This window comes from Acipenser ruthenus, chromosome 10 (assembly GCF_902713425.1).
Source record: "Acipenser ruthenus chromosome 10, fAciRut3.2 maternal haplotype, whole genome shotgun sequence".
NCBI lineage: Eukaryota > Metazoa > Chordata > Actinopteri > Acipenseriformes > Acipenseridae > Acipenser > Acipenser ruthenus.
Window position 1 is genome coordinate 7,197,655 of NC_081198.1, and position 23,812 is coordinate 7,221,466.

General features: G+C 38.0%; 1 protein-coding gene across 1 annotated transcript in view; it reads left to right on the plus strand.

Moving 5' to 3' along the window:
• Window positions 1–23,812, plus strand: part of LOC117411204 (zinc finger protein GLIS3-like) — an 87,443-nt gene that overhangs the window by 27,219 nt on the left and 36,412 nt on the right. The window contains exons 3-4 of the mRNA XM_059031631.1: window positions 9,357–9,561; window positions 11,334–12,624. Coding sequence (XP_058887614.1) covers window positions 9,357–9,561; window positions 11,334–12,624 — 1,496 coding nt within the window. The remainder of the gene's footprint in view (window positions 1–9,356; window positions 9,562–11,333; window positions 12,625–23,812) is intronic.

Genomic DNA, 23,812 nt, shown 5'->3' on the forward strand with positions numbered 1-23,812 from the left:
AAATCATGAATTCCTCCTGCATACAATATTGTATTTTGATGTCTTTGATGTCGTATTGTATATTGATGTCTTTGATAGAGTTCATTAGAGGAACAAGAGGTATGCCATTTTTAAGAACATGAAAAACAGATATTAAAGCTATAACAAGTAAATGCCATAACACACTGATTTTATCCATATGAAAACCTTCATGTCTGGTAATTCCAATAATCCCATAAAGAAAACAGACATTTCTCGGTTCCAAGTTTAATTGAGAGTTTTTCTTCTGCCCTTAACCAATGTCTTTTTTTTTTTTAGCCAAGCACCTGTTTTGACATTTTCTTTTTCTTTTTCTGTAGACAACGTTATTATTTTTTTACTTTTGCCCTTAGGGTTTGACTTGTACATCCACTGCTAAACCAACAATCAAGTACCACAAAACTTCGGGGCTGCAGACGAAAATATAGACCAGAGTTCTAAGCTGTATTGTAATGTCACTGGACACTTAATTAGATTAGGATTGAGTTCAGCTCAATTAGGATTGAGTTCAGTGTGTTCAGGTACAGGGTGTCCTGTTCAAATATACCTGCAGGCTCTGGGGAGACCCGCTGGCACTGGAATGAACCGATGTCTTAAAGACTTACAGTGGACAATCCGTGTATGAGTCCCAAGTAAAACCAGTGCACTCAGATTGCGATGATGCATGGATCGCCTCTGAAATGCATTTACTGTAGCTGATTTAAGCACATCTTGCAGAAAGGCTGATTCCCCTAATGATTGACATGCTTTGATTCCACACAAGCGCATATTTGCATGATTCTATATGTGCTATATGTGCTTGCTATTGCTAAGTAAATTAGTAATAGTCAGTTACAAAAAAAATAAATGTTACATTCTAAAGGTATACAAGTAATACAAATTCATATATTCCTTTTTTTTGGGGGGGAGGGTATGTTGTAGAAAAAAAAATGTTGTAGAATTCAGAAAAAGGTTCATTAAAACACAGCACATTTTTCAAAATCTTTCCTTCTGACGTCTACTAAAAGTTATTTTATATGCATACAGAAAAAATGAAGAAACTCCATGCACATTATTAAATTCTGATCATATGACTTATGAAGCTAAAGAGGCAGTATTTTATCTGTCTGTGACAGGGATGACCGGTGGTCTGACGTCAGGCAGAAGCAGGAACAAAAACTGACACCAGGGCAAGTACTGCAGTTCAAGTGGCGTTTGCCGTTTTTATTAAGCAAACAAAAAGTAAAATAAATATTTTAAACACAAAACACTCGCTCACAGAGCGAAAATAAAAGGTTTAAACAAAATAAATCACGGACACAAAATAAATCAAACACAGGTCAGGCTGGGCAGATTGCCTTCACTGTTCCTATGTTATTTTCTTTTAGTTTCGTTTTTCGTTTTCAATCTCCGTCTCGCTCTCTCCGCACCTACAACACCCACCCGAGTGCCGAGAGCTGCAGGCTTTTTATATCATGGCCGAGGGGTTTCACCTATTAGCAAATCATCCTATTACCCCTCGGCCACAATCTGCACGGGTTTATTAATTGGATTGTGGATGGGGCTACCCATCCACACTAAACAAAACAATCGGCTACGCCGTCATTTAACCAAAACAATAACACATACGGCGCTCGCCGACATACATTTAAATACAATAAAAATAAATAAACAATACAAAACAATCTGTACACGGGCGGAGGGGGAGACCCCGATCTAAAAATAAATAAACAATATACAGGGCTGCTCGCCCTGTTACACTGTCACAATGGTTTTTCAACAGCATCTGTCTTTTTGTTATGGTAGCTTGTTGTACCTTGAGTTTAACTGTTTGACGTGGATCAAACTGAAATTCCATTTTAAAAACATTTATAGTAAACTACAAAAGTTCAGTTTAGCACATCTGCTTTTCATTTTATGCATCTCGGAACCTAAAAACATTAAAAGCTAGCACTAGAGAGCCTTCACTTCTGCAGTTAACACAGTGCTTAGGTGACTTAAAAGGCTGAGCGAGAATTATAGAAAATGAAGTGTCACTGAAATAAAAAATCACACAAGATTACCACCAATTACAGCTAATAATGCCAAGACATCTGCTGATCAGATGCATGAAGCCGTTTTGTCCCTCCGTGAAGGGAAGGATATTTAAGGTGGAAGATTTATTGAAGAGGGCCAGGGCTCTTGAAAAAACACTATTCTGTGCCTCAGAAAAGAGTTTAAGGTTTTGCTAGATTATTTATTGTAAAACTCCAGAAGGTCAAAACTTCTGTGTTGATGGACATTGTGGGACATAGATTTTTTGTTACGCTACATGATTAGGATTTTGCTTTTGTTTTAATCTCCGTCTAGATGCAACAGGGTTGGTGGTGGGAAAGGCAGACTTGCTGGCATTTACATTCAAACTCCTAAGAAGTTATTTTCTTTCACATGAACTCTGCAGGGTTCAAGCTAAAAACTTCATAATGCTTGTAAATGAAACGAGAGGAGGGGTTCTATGATTTAAGTCCATTATGCAAAACATTTTCTACCTGATTTCTACCAGGGCCTGCAGTTTGGACTTGCATACAGTAGGACTAGCAATTGTTCAGTTTTGTGGGTGCATGTGTTTTGCTGTGATCATATATTTTTTTCCAAAGATGCAGCGAATAAAGCACAGCTTTAAATGTTATATGCAACAGGTTGTACATACAGTAGAATATGTTGTCCCAGACATCATGTATCATTTACTCAAGATAAGGTTGAAATAAGAGATTTGAGATTTGGGGTTTAGGAGATACTAGATACTTACTTGGAGATAGACATCTCTTCTGCTGTCCCATCTACAGTCTCAGAATGGCATTTCTCAGCAGGGCTATTCACTAGTATTACTAGCTTTCTGAAGATTAGCTGGCTAAATAAGTGGCTGGAAAAGTGCTTTAGGTGTTGGCAGCCTCATCCCTCTTCCTGAAGAGAAAATCTGGGAAAAATTAGATGAGAGCATCCAAAAGGAGGTCCAATTTATACACAAGTATACAGATGGAACACTGAGACAAAATCACCATGGAAACTTCCATTACAACATTCTTATTGCCCTGATTATTACACTGATGTGTTGAGGATGATCATGTTGTCCTGTCTTCTTTCACACAGGGCTAGGCAGGGGAATGGAAGCCTTGTGTCAAGAGGGGGTATTAGTTTGTTAACACCTAGTCAGAGAATCATAAGAGAAAGTGGTCCTGATCGCTAATATTTTTTTACCTGGTTGAATTTACCTTTTCATCCGCAGACAGACAACCAATTTACCACACTTCTTGTATCTTCAGCATTACATACACTGCACAAATTGTTACTATTGTATTACTGTATTAGACCGTTCCTAATCACTGCAAGGCTGTTCCCATCACAACTGCATAGTACAGAACTGTCACAAGGATATCTGTGTGCTCCAGGTTGTCCAAACTTTGTGGAAAAAGTTTATAGAACGAAAAAACAGTGAAATAACTTTGTGTATACATTGCTGGAAAAGGAGTCCAGTTGGATTTGGACAAATTTAGTGTGTTACACAAACGTTTGCATTTTGAATGATAGATATGAACAAATCTTTTGTCGTTTTCTTCCTTTCATACTGTACATATTTTTGGCATGCAATTGTACAGTTCGAAACCAAGTTGCATGTGATTTCATTGCATACTGTATACAGCATCACAAGACTTGTAAAAATAATATAATAATAATATATTTATTTTTATATAGCGCCTTTCATAGTGGACCACCATCACAAAGCCCTTTACAGAGGTAGGCTTTGAACTAGGCATTATATGCAGAGTCACTTAAAATAGGACATTAATTTAACATCTCATCCGCAGGGTGGAGCATAATGAGGTTAAGTGACTTGCTCAGGGTCACACAGTGAGTCAGTAATTGGTGGGATTTGAACCGGTGACCTTCTGGTTACAAGCCCTGGACTACATTACCTTGTATGAAACTGGTGGCATTAGACGTGTCTCATAACAAACAGTGGACTTCAGACCCAAAGTACAGATGCATCATTACGATCCACTGGCAATGTTTTTTGATCGGTGACCTACAAATCTCTTGTATCTACATTTGAAGTAAGTGCCTTTGCTCAATAGCCTCTTAAATGTCTGCGGTCTTTCTAGTTTGCAGTGTGTTTGTTTCCTACAAGTTGATAAGGGTCATTACAGTTTCTGTTCCAGCGCTGTATTCATCCAGCCTCAATAAAAGGGAAGTTCTGCTGGGCTTAGTAGGTAACACAGCAAGTCAATGCTCCAGCTTGTTTCTCTCCTAAATTGCTTGCCAGGACTTTAGGGCTGTTTGTTGTAAACGGATGAGATACATATTGATAGAACAGTCATTCCTCCCTTATTATATTTATTATTCTGACATCTATTTATGGTCCTGTCAGTGCTATTGTGAATTCTTCATGTGTAGGCATATACATCTAATGCCAGGGGTTATTTTGGCAAAAAGCAAAATATGGAAAGAATTCAATTCAGATTTTTTATTTCTTTAAAAAAAGTCTTTGTCTGCTCTGTTAAATATAATCTATTTCAAGCTGAGTAGCCATTGCTTGGTGTCTTGTGTTGTGAGATGCATCACATACAACCTGTCCCTCTTTGTTTTAGTGTGTGCGTGGTGTGGTGAATTGCAAAACCCAGTGGTCTGGCGAGTCTAGTTTTGTCCGGGCCAATCTAGTTTCACCAAGGGCTTCTGGGTGAATCTGGAAGTTACCACTTTTTTTCAGCACTCGCCCGCATCCAGTCGGACGAATCTAGATTGACCCAGAACTTGAAAAATATGACTGGGCGAAACCCGTTTTTTCAACAGTTTTTATTAAAATAATAATAATAATTTAAATCCATTCTATGCTTAACTCTTTGAAAACTCGAGTTTGTATTTTTTTTTTTTTAATCGGCATTTAGCCTTTAATTCAGTCAGCACTGCCGACAGGTCTAGGAAAGAGAACACCATGCAGAACGACAGGCAATTTTAAAGTAATCTAATATTCTAAAATGTATGTCGATGTCCATTTGTATTTATTGTTGCCATTACATATTGTACTATTCCATTGGCACGAAAAGCGTTTGTTGTTATTTAACCCAGTTTAATCTACTTTCACTGCTGTTAACCTGTAGCTGACTGTTGATATGGGATTATACAAAAGCTTGTGCTTTCTATCTGATTAGATATAGATGTGTGTGCATCAGCAGATCTGCTTTCAACGGTATGTGTACATGTGTGTGTTTCAGGAGGATAATAGCTTGAATAAACAGATACCATTACTTGGTTACCTTACACTTTGGTGCTTTACAATGGTGTGTATGGATTCTTTAGCAGGACAGTCACTGTATACTCTGTATTGAAGAACAGTCAGTATTAACAGCATGAATTCCTGTGGGAGTCAGGTGAGTGTACAAAGCAAAGTATGTGAAGATAGCTTTGTTTCCTTAAAAACAGGGCTTTACATGAGAAGCTAGTCATTATTTTGAACGCATACCTGGGTACAGCATGGAAGAATAGATACATACAACACTAGCAGTGTAGTTATTCAAGCAACACTTTGTATGCATGCATGCATGTGTTAGTTTTCTTTGGTTTAGAACTATTCTCTAGTTTGCATGTGGACAGCCACAAACTACTTTTACAATTGTGTTGCTTAATAATCAGTAGACTTTGGGGCAGATTTACTAAGCTCTTGCCCATTGGGAGCCTCTAGGAAATATTCAAGTTTTGTATTTGATTGCATATCTTTTTGCAAAAATAGGTTATTAATCTGGAGACCTGAGAAAAAGACTGATAATCTTATATAAGTAAGTGTTGCACCACTGCATTGTTTTGACCACCAGTTATATTAATGATCTGATTTCACATATCCATGTTCTTTCATCAACGATGCCTTTCCTTTACCTCTTGCCCACAGGGAGGCTCTGTTTTTGTTAACAATGTATTTCTAGTTTGGTATTGCATTACGATTGTAATGTCAGAATTCAATTTGGTTATGAGAACCATAAGGGAAAAGGCTTCTCTTTACTGCCCTCAAGCCACTGAGGTGATTACAATCTGTTTGGTCTTTAACTTAGCCTGGACATTTGTCTCAAAGCTGGAAGAGATGCAATAAATGCCTGGGAGGAAGACACTGTAAAAGTTAATGAGGCAGAGAGGAATGTCTATTTTAGTAACTCAGAATACTTTAAAAGGATCATAAGAACTGTGCTGAAAAAAAAAAAAGCTAACATGATTAGGCAATTTCAAAAAACCTCCTGGTTTATCCTCTGAGGGCTTCATAAATAAGGGATGAGGGCATGATGATTTTATTCCGAAATCTAACTTGCAATAAAGCTAATAATCTAATAAGATTATGCCACCTCCTCTCCCTATCTGTAAAATGTGTATGAAGCAACAGTATAGTTTACCATCCTGCACTGTGCTTCACTATGCTTAGACTAGGTTTTAGATGGCATTTTTGAGTGTTGTTGCCATTCTATACCACAGTAAACTATTGTATTATTGAGATCCTGTTCGCCTCCTGTCATAGAAGTCAATGTCGATTTGAAGAGTAACTGATTCCATCAGTCTAGAATGGGGACAACTGCCTCTTTGGAAGCAAGACCGAATTCTCAACGAGCTAATCTAAGCAATTAAATAACTGAAAACGAAAAATACATTTTTCACCAATGCAGTTTCCTCAGCCATTTCTTTTTTATTTGTGGGATTACCCTTTTTAAGCAGGACCCTCCAAGGGTAATAGCTTCAGCTTGGCTGGTATGGGTTACATGATTCAATGGGGACCTCCTTGTTTATTTTTCTCTATAGTTTGTAGACCACACAGCACTGCACACCAGCGCTGTTTTCCCTGGTCTGATTAGATCTCTTCAGAAGTTTTCTCCTTTGGCTCTGGAGTTTGTCAGGGGTCATTCTGGGTTGTCAACTTTACACCCATGGTCACTGCAGCTTACAATGCATTCATTTTATAAGTTTTACATGTAGACTTGAAAACCAAATCCGTAGCTATAAATGTAACAAATGTCTATTTTCACCAGTGAAGAAATCGCAAATAATATAATCGAAGAAAGTACCTGTTGTGCCTCGGTAAACCCACTTGAAGTGTTTTTTGAAATGCATAAAAAGTGTAGTGTGGTATCAACAGAGTGGATCAAGATATTCTGTCATTTCATATGTCTGAAGGATCCGTATTGTGGCCCATAGAATATGTTTCTAATCCTGTACCCATGCACATAAGTTCCATCACCAGTAGTTGCTTTAAATTGGATCATGATTGTATATTCTATAAAATAATGACATTTTGTAAGATTGTTAGGGGTTTAATGTATTTAATGAACGGTGACTCCTAGCCTTTTTTTTTTTTTTTTTAAATGATTGACAGTCTGCTGTTTTGAGGTAGACGTCTGTCCATGTTCTACCACCCTCCTTCATTTCATTGTCCCCCTTTAAACATGTCTGCTGGTTAAAGGGTAAAACAGCCAAACCATTGAGTTATTTGAAAACAGAGGTTGTCTTCTGTTTACTTAATTGGTTAAACAATAGAAGAAGCATTCAATTGGGTACTGGATCTCTCTGTGGTCTGTTTGCAACATACCCATGTTTGGCTGAGAGAGCATGAAAAGGACCAGCATTGAACAATTTGACATCAGCCATTCAGAATGTAACATGCAGTAAGCTCAAGTTTAAATTCTGCATTGGGTAGGAAATGTTTTTGTATTTATATGATGCCATCAGTGTGATGCCATTATCAATAACATCATTAAAACCAATTGAATTAAATTTAATTGAGTTAGTCAGCTGAAACTTACCGTATGGTATATTTGACCTCAAGTACGGCAAAGGTATAATTTTCCATTTAAGAGGTATTGCAGGTTTTCTGACCAACCATTCTATCATTGATGTTACTTTAAGAAATCCATTAAACTACAGTATTTTGTTGTAATGACACACGTTTTTGAGAAGAGCAAATTATGTAGAGTGGAAAGAAAGAAAGAAAGTGATAAACCAGTCTAATTGACATGGTGTATTATACAGTGGTCCTTTAGAACAGCAGATGTCTGAAACATTCTCCTCTCCAGGCCTGTACAGTGTTCACAGCTGTGAGCTAGCGAGTGAAATAGTTGGTAGTGTGTGTGTTTTCTTTTTTTTTTTTTACTGCAACTGCTTTATTAAAGTTATTTTAACCATTTCCCAATTACAAATGCTGCCCTTTGGAAATTGCAACTGTGTTTGCAGTATATTAACTGCAGTAGTGTAGCAACAATGTATTCAGATAATTCAATTAATCAAGAACTTTTCAGTCAACACTGAATATTTTAATAAATTATTTGCTTTCCCATCCTAAAATCCTTATTAGTATTTCGATGGGACAAAAAGTTTGTAATGTTGTTGGTGCATTGTGGGTAGATAAATGTCTTGGAAAAGATTATACATTTACCATTGAGAGATATTGTGTTAATTATCAGAATAATCACTAGAATTACTGACAAGACTTATAATCATCTAATTCATCCCTAATATGAACCCCTTATGAGCATCCCAGTGTATTCAGTTCATGCTTCCCCCTGCACAAATCCTGGTGCTCCTGATTGAAAGGAATAGCGTATCTGGATACTAGGGGGTGTATCTGAATCGTGACACTTTCTTTACATGATGCATCGTAATAGACAAGGGTTGGCAACTTGTCTGTACACAAGTTATCAGTGTCCATAGCAGTGAATACGTCCAATATATATTATTAGTGCCGACCCCTGTAATAGAGGTGTGTATCGTTTGTGTCTTGATACAAGACCAAAAGCACAACATACAGTAGCTCGTTGTAGATCCGCAAATGGTTCTGAAGAATAAGTGTGTTTTATAGTTGGTATGGCTACATACTCTCCCTATCTCATTTAATTTGCGTCTTTACAAAATGGTCAATCATTAAATAACCATTAGATCTTCTTATGTATCATTCAAGTAGCCAATCGGAACCATCGAATGTATTGTGATGCATATCGTATCACGACCTGCATATCGCGATATGTATCGTACTATGAGATTAGTGCATAGTTACACCCCTACAGGATACACTGTGATGCTTACAAGAGAGATTCTCTTTCTCCTGGCGAACGCACTCGAGTAAAAGTTGAAAAACGTATTCCCCAGTTGTATGGCACGTGATGTTTGAATAAAATTACCAAAGCAATCTGGATTATGTTTAAAATGATATTGCTGTGATATGGACAACACAGGATACAAGAATTGCATTTCTTGTAAGCACTCCGGGGTGTTCTGTAACCCTTTATATATATCGAGACCAAGTGCCACACTGCAGGTTAAACAGTGTATTACATTAATGTCATTTTGTGTTGCAGCAAATAATGGCTGCAGCCTTTACTGCTCCCTGTCCGGGAAAAAGGAGTCCCTGAACCTGGTGATGAGCGATGGATCTTTAACAAGGTGCAGACAGAACCTCGTTCTCCATTCAGGAAGCCACTCCACCAGCGATCACACTGCGTCCCTGTGTGAAAGAACGCTGCAAAGCCTGAGGCTCACTGCCATCCCACACCCAGATACAAGGTACTCCTCCTGTCACTGCGGCTGTCGGCTTCTGTGCCATCACAGATCACTGTGTTTCTAGCAGTAGGATCCGAATGGAAAGAGTCGTACAGTGTACTGAAAGGCTATGTCGATTTTAGACCCTTCTTTTTTGGCCGTACATGTTGTATAAAGTTCTTTGTAATTAAAAATGTACACTATATGCATATCTTGTTTTCTGATAGGTCCCTGCTAATGTAGTGACTCGCTTTATGGTCAAAGTTCATAAAAATTGTGATCAGCATTGCAAGTAGTAAATGAAACCTTGTACTTGGCAGCCATCAGATGCCAATGTTTTGTAATTGGAGAACTCTATCTATGTAGAGATCAACATTTTTGTATGATTGCATAATAAGTCAGATACGATCTTTGTATTCCTACAGTGGTCAGCCATTATTGTTACATTTTCTCCAAATTAGCTCATCTGTACATTTGCTTTTTGGCACAACATGTTTAAAACTTGGGAGCATCAGTCAGGTAAAATTACACAAACAAGTTTATCAGTGTTGATGAAATGCAGGCTTGGAACAGCCCTCTCACCCATCCACCCATTGATCTGTGTGATAGCAGTACTAGATTCTGAAGTGCTTTGGACATATTCAGTATTAGATCCTCCTTCTTATTGGTGTAAGCTTTGAGTTCAGCCAAACTTCTAATATATGTTAAAGAGAGCAGTAACCTTATTCACTTGAACATTCAGCATTGAACTTCTTTCATGTACAAACTGGTGAGTGCAATAATCACATATTTATTAGAACGTCATTATGCATTGACAATTTACGTCATGTCACAAAGACAATTTATTAGAATCCAGACAAAAGTATTCCTTTTATTAACAACAGAAAAAAAAAACCCTTTTGCTTAGATCTCTCTGGAGCGTTCCACAAAATCTATAATGAGGGAACTGACAGAAGTCATTATAGAAAAGATCAGAGTAACACATCAGGAAATATGAACTCCGTCCTATTCATTCGAGGAAGATTCCCACAATAATACAGAGCATTGTAAATGGTAAAAGTTCAGAGGCCGCTATTATGCCAACACACCAGATGACTGTGCTGATTTAATTGAATAATATATAACTGGGTTTTACCTGCTTGTGTTCCTAATCTGTTTGACAAAAAATATATTGCTATCATTTTATAAACAAGTTTCTTTTATTTTCAAGATGACTAAAAAGCTTCACAAAACAGTGGCTTTTTTCATCCAAATTACCACCAAAACTCACAGAATTGTAAAAAAATAATGATGACTGATGTTTCCCACATCAATAGGGCACGGTTTGTTCTTGAAAGTTTTATTAGACAGTTTCTACATTAAAGGCACACTTAAGATAAGTTTTTATCCACACTCTACCTTTCAGTCTAAGTGTAATAAGAACACACCTGTTCAATGACCTTCAAACACAATTCATTTTATCTAAAAATGTATCAATATTATTGGTTGGTTTGCATGCAAGCACAAAGCCACTATGTTTCCATATATAATGCTAGTAGTAGGTGGAGTTTAAGTGTCCACCGTTTTCAGATTTTTCTTTTCATTGCCTGCTGATTTGAATTTTTTTTTAGCATAACATTACTGAATACAAGCTGATCAGGTTGACTGGCACAGTCTGGGAACACAGTGTTTAACTGTTATACCGGTCTCAAAGTAGCGGAGACAGATTGGCAGCCCTGAGCCAGCTCTGCATTTTATCTGTCAACAGGAGACAACCAGTACGAATGTTCTCTTGTTTGCTTTTATCCACCTTACAGATCCTCTGACTTTCAAGACACATTAGTGCCAACTAGCACCACCAACACCTCCAGTAGAACCAGTTTGAATGGAGCAGGACGCCTCCACCCGCACATTAAGCAGGAGAGCCCTAGCAGCTACAGAGCTCTATCTGGGGTCCCTGTGAGCCAGGAGATAGCTTCTGGAGGAGGGGGGACCGAGATGCGAGGGGGGACAGCTAGCCTGCTGCATCCCGAAATAGAACTGGCCAACAATAGCTTCACAAACTCGCTTTCATCGTACTCGTTTAATAATGAACCAGGCTCCTCCCAGGGCTTATTGTCAGCTGGCAGCTCCCGTCATTCAGCGAGGCTGCTGCATTCAGGCAACCTGAAGAGGCGATGCATCTCCGTGGCCCCGGCAGCCGCCCCGTCTGAGGGAATCGATATCACAGCTATCATCTGCTCTTCCCAGATGTCCCTGGTAGCAGCTTGCGTCAACGGGCTGCGGACTAATTCTCCTGGCATTTCCTCTCACACGAGAGCGGCCGCTGGTCACCTCTCGGGAAGCTGCAAGCCCCAGAGCCCCTCTCAGCTGTGTTCCCAGACAGAGGAAAGCTGCAGCCTGCCGTCCCCTGGAGCCTGCCTCGTCTCCTTCTCCTCCTCATCCTCCATAGGCTCTCAGGAGCTGGAGCGCAGTGACTGTGATCAGCAGCTGCAGATGCACCTTAACCAGCAGCAGCAGCAGCAGCAGCAGCACACCCCACAGCAGCAGCAGCTGGAACAACCAGAAGGTCTCGGCTTCCACATGAACAATATGGTGCACCACGGGGTGTTGGAGGGCTGTCAGAAAGCCGGCTTTTTGAAACAAGAGCCGCTGGACGAGTTCACGCAGAGCGAAGAGCTTTTCCATCATCATCATCATCATCACCATCATCACCTCCACCACCATCATCGTCATCACCACAGCCTGCCCCCACCTTATCATTTGCACCAGTACATCAACCAGAGCCAGAGCGCCGTGTTTCACCTGCAGGGCCAGCCCCCTGCCGCGGAGTCCAAGCCTCTGTCCCAGCCTGAGAGGGAGGACAGCACCCTCAGTGGGGGCAGTCCCGACAAGCAGGTGTGCAGGTGGATCGACTGCAGCGCTGCCTACGAGCAGCAGGATGAGCTTGTGAGGCACATTGAGAAGATGCACATCGACCAGCGCAAAGGGGAGGATTTCACCTGCTTCTGGGCTGGGTGCGTCCGCCGATACAAGCCTTTCAATGCTCGCTACAAACTGCTGATCCACATGAGGGTTCACTCTGGAGAAAAGCCCAACAAGTGCATGGTAAGTCTTGCCGGTTCTTTTCCAAACTGCAGTTCTCGGGTAACAAGGAGACAAATCCAACCGCACTGTGTCAAGGTGTTTTTTATAATTCTTTTTGATGCATGCATACTGTAGATATATATAGACACAATCCCCTTTACTCTCTTCCTAATGCCTTCAGAGTGTCTCCACTATCAGGAGTGGTCCATTTTCAGAACTCCTCACCAGTCCCTTTGAAATACCACTCTTAATACGCATCTTAATAGTAATTATTCAATATCAAATGTTGCCTGAAAGGTACTTATACAGGACCAAAGAGGTAAAGGTGAGTGCTTCAGTTTTCATCCAGATATAAAATAGAACTGTTTTTGTCATTCGAGATGTGGTTTAGTAAGTGCACAGTTGTGTTGCATCAACCTGGTAAAGGACACAAAGTAACCATTGCGCTATATTGTGTTAAATAACTTCGTCTGCAATGCTTGGCTGGGGTTGCTTCTGCATGCAGAGGGTATTCTGATCTAAAGAAGTTATGCATCTGGGTCCCAAGACCACATTTTCTAATCCTCAGAAACCCTTTTTGACTAAAGTGTAATTTCTGTTTTAAGATCCCCGATAAGCATTGGCAAGTTAAATGCAAATGGATCACCACCTGTAGTTCAAGATGACGACGGGGGTCTAAGCTAATGATCCAAGCAGCGTCAGATCATAAGAATGCTGCCCTGAAATGTGTAAATCTCTGTCTGATGTCATTTCAGCAGTTAATAAACGAGTCAATACAATAAATCACCCCTTGTGGGGGGACCCCGGTGGAATTTATACAGAGAGAGGTTTTTAGATCCTCCATTCTTTAGATTATTAGAGGAGTGCGTTTCTGTAGCTTTAAGGGTAAGAAGACAGCAAACTGATTCTTCCTTAGCTTGTGTCAGGGGAAACCAGATATTTATTTGGTCTGACCTTATTTTGTACGAGACCTGATTTAGATCTTAAAATCCAGCTCAGTACAAAAAAAACCAAAAAAAAAAAACATCTGCTTGACATAACCAAAGATGAATAGACTTGACCCCTTAAAAATCAGAGATTGAAATGTTCTGCTGTCCAAAGGGAATCAAGAGCAGTGGCTTTTTATTCAAACCAACAGGTCTGAATACTGTATTAGTTAGAGGCTGGTGCAGTACCATTTCTGTTGATGGAACATTCATTCAAGAATTTTGCTTGATAACAATTCATTTCAACCCACAAACTAATCAACTGTTACTAGCAACACACATGCAAAGTAGTAAGTAAAGATAATTTGCTATTTTTATTTATTTATTAAAAATTAATCTAATCTCTTGCAAATAATATCTTGGTTAAGAAAGACAACCAAGAAGTTTGTTACTTGCTCCTGGTGTATATGAAAAAATTTTAACCGACCTGAAGCCTCACATCTTTAAGGCTGTGTGTTACCAAGCTTTCACTGGTTTTATATGTGTGGCATTCCTGTCATAAAGGTTTGTACCTCGAAGGAAATGACAGCAATAGCTATAGTAATTCTTTCAGTTGTAGATAGGGGAATTCAGACACAGATGTCACAGCACAGAATGATGAGACAGTGACACAACAGAGTCCTGCTGTGTGGATTAAAGATGCTAACCAGATGCTTGCCTAGCAACAATCATGCTACATGTTGTAGAGTTACTGGATAAATACCAAGATACATTGCAACATGTGTTACATAAAACCAGATTTTCTGGCTAGAACTTGATATAGCTAGTACTTGAAATGTCATGTACAGTATATGTTGAGTGACAGAAACACTCAGGGGCTTTAATCCCACATTTGACCTCGGAATACTGTACGTTGTACTTTGTTTCAGTCAGGTTTGGTAGACAGGTAAGCGAAAACGAAGTTGGAACCAAACTTTCTCGTGCTCATGCTGTAACTCCGTTGAATGGAGAGGCACACCTGAGCATGTCTGATGTGTATTAGCAAAGTTTCTGGTAATAATACACAGGCTGTGCATGTTGGCAGAATTTGACTGTTCATGACCAGGATGGTAAGTGTGTGGGTGACTGTATGCATGTACTGTAATAGACAAAGGCATTTCGGAATTTAAAATATTTGTGCACAGGAAACAGATGAGACATTTTGATTTAAAACCAAATGCTCTACAAAAAGCTAGTTAATCCCTTTTATTATCTTTCCAACAGCAGTTTCCACTGTACAATCATGAGGTAAGCTTCCTCATGTCCAAGTATAACACCCCCAATATCACAGCTGGTTTGAATTTGTTACATGCAGTGCCTTGACGAAAACAAATAATTATCAAGCCTAGAATAATGAAGGTTTCGGCTGTGACAGGTCTTACCTGTGTTCTCTTCCAGTGCTGCTTGTAATTTAACAAAATCTCGCTCCATTTTTTGGGGGAGGGGGTTATATTCTTCTCTAATTAACTGCCCGCTGAAAGCATTCTACAGTAGTTGCTCAAGGCAGTGCAAGTAGTTTAAAGGAAACTACATAATCTTTCTGCAATATCCTGTTATGTTTCATACCTAATTCAAGTGTTGTTTTAGTTTTATTAAATTTTTCTTTTGTCTACATTAATATTAAAAAAGATATCCAACAAAAACAGTGCAGTAATAGTTCTGAGGCTTTAATATCCTAGCAGTCAGTTTAAGGCAATTTTGTGGATTTGTCATCTCAGACAGTTTAAATTGCCAGCCTATTGTTTAAAGCTGCAGTATCCTGCGGTCAATTAGATGGATAATATTTGCATATGATAAAAGTATACAGAACTTTACATCTGGAAGATTTACAACCCCCTTGTCTTTTCTATTTTTTTATATACAAACCTTTAATTTATATTTAGATTATTGTTATTACGTTCTATAAAGTTCTAGTATAAATGATCTCTCGTTGGATACAGTTTAGTAAATCAAATACTGTCCCAAATAATCCCATTAAATTTGTCTATGGCATTAAATACATTTTCATATTCATCACTGTCCATAAGTTTTAAAACTGGTCCAAAGGCTTAAAAACACAAACAGAAACAAACCTTTTGAGACATACTTTTTTTTTTTTTTTTTTTTTTTTGAGTACATGATTTGCAACATGATGAAGGAAGTCAGTAAGGACTTTGATAAGTAATGAAGTATGAAGCTGAAGACAAATAATGTTAACTCTTAAGTTAATTGAAACCGAGGTATAAATATGACCCGACTACCTTGTTTAAAGTTTCTTGAAATTTGAGAGTGCCTTTAACTTTACAGAAGACAGTGATTGACATTGATATGAATCTATCCCTATCAATGCAAACAATTAACCTCCATGACTGTCTGAATTACTTAAAACTAATGTGTGGATACCAAAAATATCTGGCTTTACCTGAACCAGTCAAACACTGCTGCATCCAAATAAGAAGTGTGATTTATTTTCTTTTAGTGGTTTTAAATACAATAAATGGAGTAGCTGAGTTTATTTAAAGGGGCTGTGCTGAATTAGGTTGTCAGCAGAAGAACTTTGAACATAAAAAAAAAGAAAGTGAAACCACCAAACTGTGATCAGGATCATAAGGGTAGTGATTTAAAAAGTTTATTTCATTAGGCAGCAACAGTGGCAGTCAAAAGGTTAAAGCTGAAATTTTGTGAATACTGCAGAGCCCTCTGCCCTGATTTGATTATGTTTATAATGTCTTCAAAACATTGCTTTGCGTTTTGTTCTTCGTGCTTCAAGAATTCACAATATCCCGCAATGTTTCTGTTTAACTTAAAAGTTCTGGGATTAGTCAAGCAGTCACTTCAGATAGTTTTTATTACAGTGACAGTCTGTGGTTATTTCAATGTGGAATTACTTGACACATAAAAGAGCTGTATTTGATCTCCTTGATTTGCTTTGAGTTTTTGCGATTCCTGAATCCTCACAAGTGAAGACAGAAAGAAGCATTCTGAACTGTATTTGATTAAAGGACCAGAGTCTCTCTAGTATATATGATCCAGACCACAAAATATCTCTATCTCTATCTCTCTAAGGTTTAATTAAGGGGACATACAGGATTGCACAGTAAGTATAAAGTGTCTTTGCCAGTACTGTAGTGCTGAGGTCAAGTTTAGGATTTGGCTAGTTATAGGTGCAAACACGGCTCCCTCCAGTCTCCCCTGGTCACAACTTATTGTACAGCTGCTCTATACCCTTAAATTTGCTGCTGCCACCCTGTCTATAAACAATTCACATGTCTTGAACTGCAGTGTTCCAAAGCAAAGCCCCTATCTGAGTAGCTGAAGATTTGACAGAGGAGGACTGTATACTTGTTGCTTTAGAAGTAAGATTCAAACGATCCACTAAGGACCCGATATGTATCACGACACGATACATCTGACTTGAGTAAAATATGTTGAATTTTTCAGGGACCCCCTGGGATTTACTCACTGACCCCAAGCCTGAAATTTCAGAATATACTCTCAGGTTTTTGGCAGGGTAATATTTTAAGCTACTGGGAGTAACTATACTATTTCAAACACATTTTCTTTAAAATAGGTAATTTAATATTTATTTTTACATCATATCTGCGACTTTGAATTATGTTCAAATGATACGTATGTTTGGTGTTCGTCCTCGAGCAGCACACTGCTATGCTCATGGATGCTGCATCTCACTTCAAATAAAACATGAACACCCCATAAATCATATTGAAGCCATCAGTCTTAATTCACTCTGTCACCAAACTCATTCAGCATATTCCCTTTTTCTGCCACTTCTGCAGTACCCACTAGCACATTTCAGAATAATTTACCAGTGAAATACAAGCATCAAAGACTTTGAAGAATAACTCCCTTTTATTTTTGTATGTGGAACAATTTTACATGCCAGCATTGATTATTCTTGTCAAAAAATATATATTTTTCTATTTTGCCAAGTGAAGGTTTGGATTTGTTTTTCCTCTATAATTGCATTAACTGGTTTAATGTTGTATCTTATCATACCCCCACCTTAACCCCTATTGGAAACAAAACTTAGCCTTGTGCAAGTCTTGCTAAGTAAACATGATACATGAACTCAGTGGAGGGGTCTGGACGACATCATAAACACTCAAGATGTTTGTGCTGTAACTAACTTCGTAACTCCATACATTTGCACTGCAGCACTACTGTACCATTCATTTGCTGTATGTAGCAGGCTGTGCCAACCTATTCTTTTTACAGTTAATGTTTATGAAAGGAAAGTGTGTGCCTGTGATTTACTTAAAGTGCAGTAGCAATCTGAAAGAATTTCTGTACAGTTTATATGTTGAGTAATTATCATTTAATAAACATATCCTGCTGTTTCTAGGGATAAAGTGTATTGTTGCATATTACATGTATGTACAGATGTAAAGCATAGGAAAGAGTGGCAACATGCGTCTAATGGATAGTAGCAGTAAATGTACTGTTAACACACACACACACACACAATCTTCTTGCTTTAACATACTGATGGCAAGTTTACTTCCCCCATCTAGTAAGGTAAAGAAGAAACTGTAAAGCAATGTTTCGGATCCTAATGCAGACAGTATTGCAAAGTTTACAGTGCTTTATCATCAGATCAGTAGCTTGTTGAGACCTGCAAGAGATTGTTCTGCTCTTCATGCACCAGTCTTCTATGTTAATTTCATATTGACTTTAATAACTGGGGAGGCTAAACACCAAAACCTGCTTTTATTGCTTATACGTACTTTTTATTATATGCAATAAAACGTTGCATGTTTCAAAAGATACGTCCTAATTTAATAAGAAATGTAGTACAGTAATATAGTATACGCAGCACATAAGGCAAGCAACTGTATATAACCAAAACACTGTGGACTTATTTGATTGATGAATCCTGAGTGATGTCATTTGTAGAAAAAATATTTGAAAGATGAAGAGCCGGTTTGAAAAACCAAACTGCGAATGCTCGGTCAACCATTTCGTTTTTTTCGTACCATGATCAATTAAAAAGGTCATTTTGTTTTTGTCCTCCCTGTTAAAGAAGGCTTCGGACGACCTTTAATCTTATTTTTTATTCTTATTTTTTCCTCAATTTGAAAGTGAGGAAAATGGCGTATGAATTTAAAAAATCTACAACGTACTGTGTTTAGAAATCAAAACTTAAGGGAGTAGCCATACGTGACCCATAACCTGCCTGTCAACAGAGTCAAGATTAAGTCTAATTATGAGTGGTAGAGGCTAGCCTGCATCTTGTAGCCAATACAAATACAGTATCACTTGACAAACCGAGGGTGATTGCAGGTTGAAGGTCCCGCCCATTTTGAGGCTACATGTTGGCCAATAACAACACAGTAGACCTTGAAAAGCATGACGTATGTTAAGCTTTTTTTTTACTTTTAGAAAATTAAACGTAGACTTAGCCTCCATAGCTTCTTATGACGAGCCGCCACTGACTCTGATTATTATAAGATCTTGTAGAATATTGAAATGACTGTGACAGATAGTGGACATTAATTAGGCTGACATTTGAAACCCTCTTTGATAAAGCTGTTCCTAGTCACCAAAGCATTTATGAATAACCAGTTGGCACCCCTAACCTTGTCTTTCACATATCCTACTAAAAGCCATTGGTATTTCAGTAAGCAGTGGCTAGATTGCAGCAAGATACTTGTTTTTTTGAAATTCAGTTTTACTACTAAAAGCTTGCTGGCAAGAACACTAAAAAGCTGAATTTGTAGTTTAGCTACAAATATGTGTTGGAGGAAATTTGGGAAGTCATGTAGATAAATGCTAATAAAAGCTTTGTTTAAATAAACAATAATATACAGAGTAAACAACTTGATGCATCCTCGTGCAGGAGACGCGTGCTACAGAAATGCACATGTGAGAAGTACATATGTAAAAATAATTAAGCTGTCAGCAGGAAATGTGTAACAATTGTCAGAAGACTAATGCATTTGGCTGAAAACTAAAGTCCTGGAAATGTATTGGGTATAACTGCTGAATCAGCTGGGCCAAGATGTTGTCAGACTTTAGAAAAGATCCAATCATTCTTTACACAAATGTAATCCAAATTTAAAGTGTTATTTTTTTTCTTCATAATGCATCAAATATACTGTTTATGTTCTTTGTTATAATACTGCAGAGTAAAAAAAAAAAAAAAAATCCTTCCTACTTCAGAATGTGTTTTTGTCATTAGGAATGAATGTGTAGTAATACTAATACTGGAATAATAATAAGTCACTACTCAAGTTCACTCCCTACCAGTAAGTGATTAATCCTTGGTAAATATGAAATGCTGTAATTGGGGGTGGGGGTTTGGTGGTACAGACAATTAATGACTATCTTATCACATCTGGAGACCTGGGTTTGAATACAGCTTACCTTAAGTCAAGGTTTTGTAGTCTCAATTTTGCCTTCATAAAATCTGCTGTGTTTTTCATTATTTGTAATCAAATACAAGTCAGGTAATTCATTAATAATACTTTTTGTATATGTTCCATTATGTTATTTTTTAAAATTTATTTCCCACCTTGTTTATAATGCAGTTCTAATACTATATTAAAGGTAATGTGGTTAATGTCAGCTTTGTAATACATACTGTATTGTGTCATAACTGTACCCAACCAGGATTGTATTGGACTAGACACAAGCTCTTGAAGAGATCAGTTTCACAACTTCAACAAAGGGAAACCAATTACTAAACGAATATCCTATTATATTAGCAGAGAGACAGTCGCTGGCATGTCTCAAAAGCATTAACGGGGAGCGCTGTTCGCTCCAGAATCGTTTCTCAGATGTATTATTCATAAGGGCATTGGTACATATTTTAATTTTGCTTATAAATGTTTTACTTCATCATTTTTGGCAATATGCAAAAAAGGGAAACATTGCAAATCTGTGACTGTTCAGAGCTAGCGAGTGACATGTGCAACAGGATGGCACAGCCCCAGGCCTGCGATCAGCACTGCACATGGAGCCATGTGTTTGATAATGACACAGTGAGTTTGCTCTGAGTAGCTCACTCTGGAGTATTCAACTTCCATATATAAATATACATTTTTGTAATTAACTGTTGAGCTCAGTTGCTTTTCCAATATGAAAAAAAAAAAAAACTTGGATACACTTCAAAATAAAAGTACATTTAGCTTCTGTATTTGTACTTTAGTTCCATTATTTAAAACATGTATTTACAACAATGTATTATTATTATTATTATTATTATTATTATAAACAATTCGTTTAATTACATAGTAACTACTTTATAATTACTGCATATAAAATAAAAGTGTCATGTCCACTATATTTCACACGCAGTGTACCTGCTGTGATGGTGTTGTCTGTGGAGGGCCGTTTCACTCCAGATTTAACAGGTAAAATTAGATCATGAACTATTTCAGGGTCTGGACGAAGGTTTAATTGCTTCAATTACACAATTTAGAACAGGGTTGGAACAAAGACCAGGACAGGAAGGGCCAACTTTGGCCACCCATGAGTTAAGGTAATGACCTGTGTTTTATTTCCAATGGGGCATCAGTGAAATTTCCATAAGCCAATGACCCACTAGGTGGGCAGATTGTAAGGTCCAGACCTGCAGTAGTATGGGGTACAGAGTAAAGCAAGGCTTCCTCTTTGCTGAATAACATTTCTTTCTTCAGCCCCTTAGATGTTCGCTTAGGGTGCCCATTTATCTTCGGCCTTTATGAATAAGTGTCAGGTTTGGATAAATACAGTACTTAAACTCTGAGTCTGTTCAGTCACTGACAGCTAAAAACAGATTTATGTTAATGGTGAACCAGCAGAGCCCATGTTAGTGTACCTAAACAATTACTCCGGGAGCCCGCTAGCCAACAAATAATTCACAAGCGTACAGTACTACTATTGAACAACTTTTAATTAGGAGCACAGCTTTTTCTGCCATTTCAACAATAAGCTTCTTTTTTAACTGGAAAAGGTATCCTATCCAATTTATACAGACTTTCCAGCTGCTGTAGATGGGGCAGTCTACAGCCAAGGACTCATAAAGCTGGTTCTCTTGGTTAATAAATCCAGGATTTCGCTGCTGTGAAATATGAAGGTTTGTAATTTTAAGTTGACCATGCTAATCAAGGCATTTAATACATGTATGACTAAAAGATGTTTTCATAGGCATTTCAGAAGGTTAGTTATTGTTGTGTTTGGCACCTTTTACTACCTTCAGTCAAAAACCAGACATCCAGTGATATTTCATTTCCTTGATTAGACCTAATCTTATTAAACTAACAAAAATGTGTTTTAAATTTAACACTGCAGTATGGTTTGTCACCCATTAGTTAGGTTCTATACACTCTACGCATACATGAGAAAGTACAAACTATTTATCACGTCTAACTGTGTGTCCCTGTAGCCTATTAATGTTTTTTTAATGATAAATCTGAGCCATGGCTTAACACATGAAGATGGGCTACAGGTCAGGAACCCTGGCCCACTGCACAGGAAATTCTGTCAGAAAACATGAAGCTGACACAGACTGGAATATTGCATGTAATTTACATTTCTAAATAGAGATGGAAACATACATTTTTGTAATATTTTGTAATTTATTATTATTAATATTATGAATCGTATTGCTATTGTATCATTAAAAAAAAAAAATATATATATATATATAATTTCTTAGCAGACGCTCTTATCCAGGGCGACTTACAATTGTTACAAGATATCACATTATTTTTACATACAATTACCCATTTATATAGTTGGGTTTTTATTGAAGCAATTTAGGTAAAGTACTTTGCTCAAGGGTACAGCAACAGTGTCCCCCACCAGGGTTTGAACCCACGACCCTCCAGTCTAGAGTCCAGAGCCCTAACCACTACTCTATTTGGTTTAATTTCTGTCCCACAAGATATAATTAATATTACAAAGGATTAAGCCAAGAATTAGACTATATACTGCAGTCAACAAAGGGTGCTGGAGCCAGGGGCCATACCATGTTTAGCTGCGGTTATACAATGTGTATACTTTTGTTCATGATATGTTTGTTTGAAATAAAAGTGCATTCTCAAAATATAATTTTCATTTACCCCACCCCAGGCTACACACTCACCCCCGAGCCCCAACAATTTTAGAAAGGCTCTGGCAGTGAGGAAATCTCAAGGCCCATTGTTCATACTGGTATTACTAATGAGGTAAATGGTTATAAAAAGTGATTAAAAAAAATATATGGTTACATGTATGGAGGTGGCTGGCCAGTCAGACTAAAAACCATGTTCCTTTGGAGAGGGTGAAAGTTCACTGTGCTGTATGGCATTGCATCAGCTGCTCGCTGTTCTAAGAAAGGAACCCCTCCTGTTTTTAGTTGCTGAGTCAACAATTTGGAATAAAACCCACTGATTCGCCACTAGGAGGCTCAACAGTAGTGCATTATATATAGGCTTTAAAATTTAGTTTTTTTCTGTTTTGACTACTTGGAAAAATCTTGAAGGCTTTCTTGTTGTTCTTCTGAAGGTCTACTGTGTGATTTAAGCCAATTTTCTGCGTTTTCCCCATACTTCGATCATGCTTTATGTAGCTTGATTACTACAGAATATTGGACGCCATGTGTCTGCTGTTCCATACCATGCCTGCGCAATGTGAGGCTGTGCCTGGCCGTCCTTAGAAACTGCAAAAATAACTCCTTCTGCTTTATACAGGATTCTTAACAGCATCTTTGTGGTCAGAAATCATAATCTTATGATTAAGCATACTGTAGTGAAAAGCAAATTCATTTATAAAAGAATGGTGTCCCATAGGGAAATGTGGTAATGTGGAAGAGGCAACATCAAACGAAAAGGGGAATGATATATTAGAAGAGCTTGCAATGTTCTCTAGATTGTTGATTAATTGTTTTCTGTTTGCACACTTTGTTCTGAGCAGTGGCTGTAAACTGTAACTTTTTTTTTTTGGATTCTGAAAAACAACTCATCTTTGTGATGCACCACACTACTGTGCCATACAGATGGGACTACGGTGAATTCAGGCCTGAAGAAATGTTTTTAAAAACCCCACTGACCACCCAGGAATAAAAAACTGTTGAAATCAGTCCATTGTGAGGTAAAAACAGGACAAACTTTGTTGCCCTTCACTGTAATAGGAAACAGCAATTAGGTTTGCAGACTCTACTGTGACCAAAGAAAACATTCACTTGATGTTGTGGGGAACAAGCTTGGTTGAGCTAGAGCGTCCAACACCAGTCATGCCACTAGAAGGCATTTACAGGCAAACTTGTAGCTGCCACAGTGAGG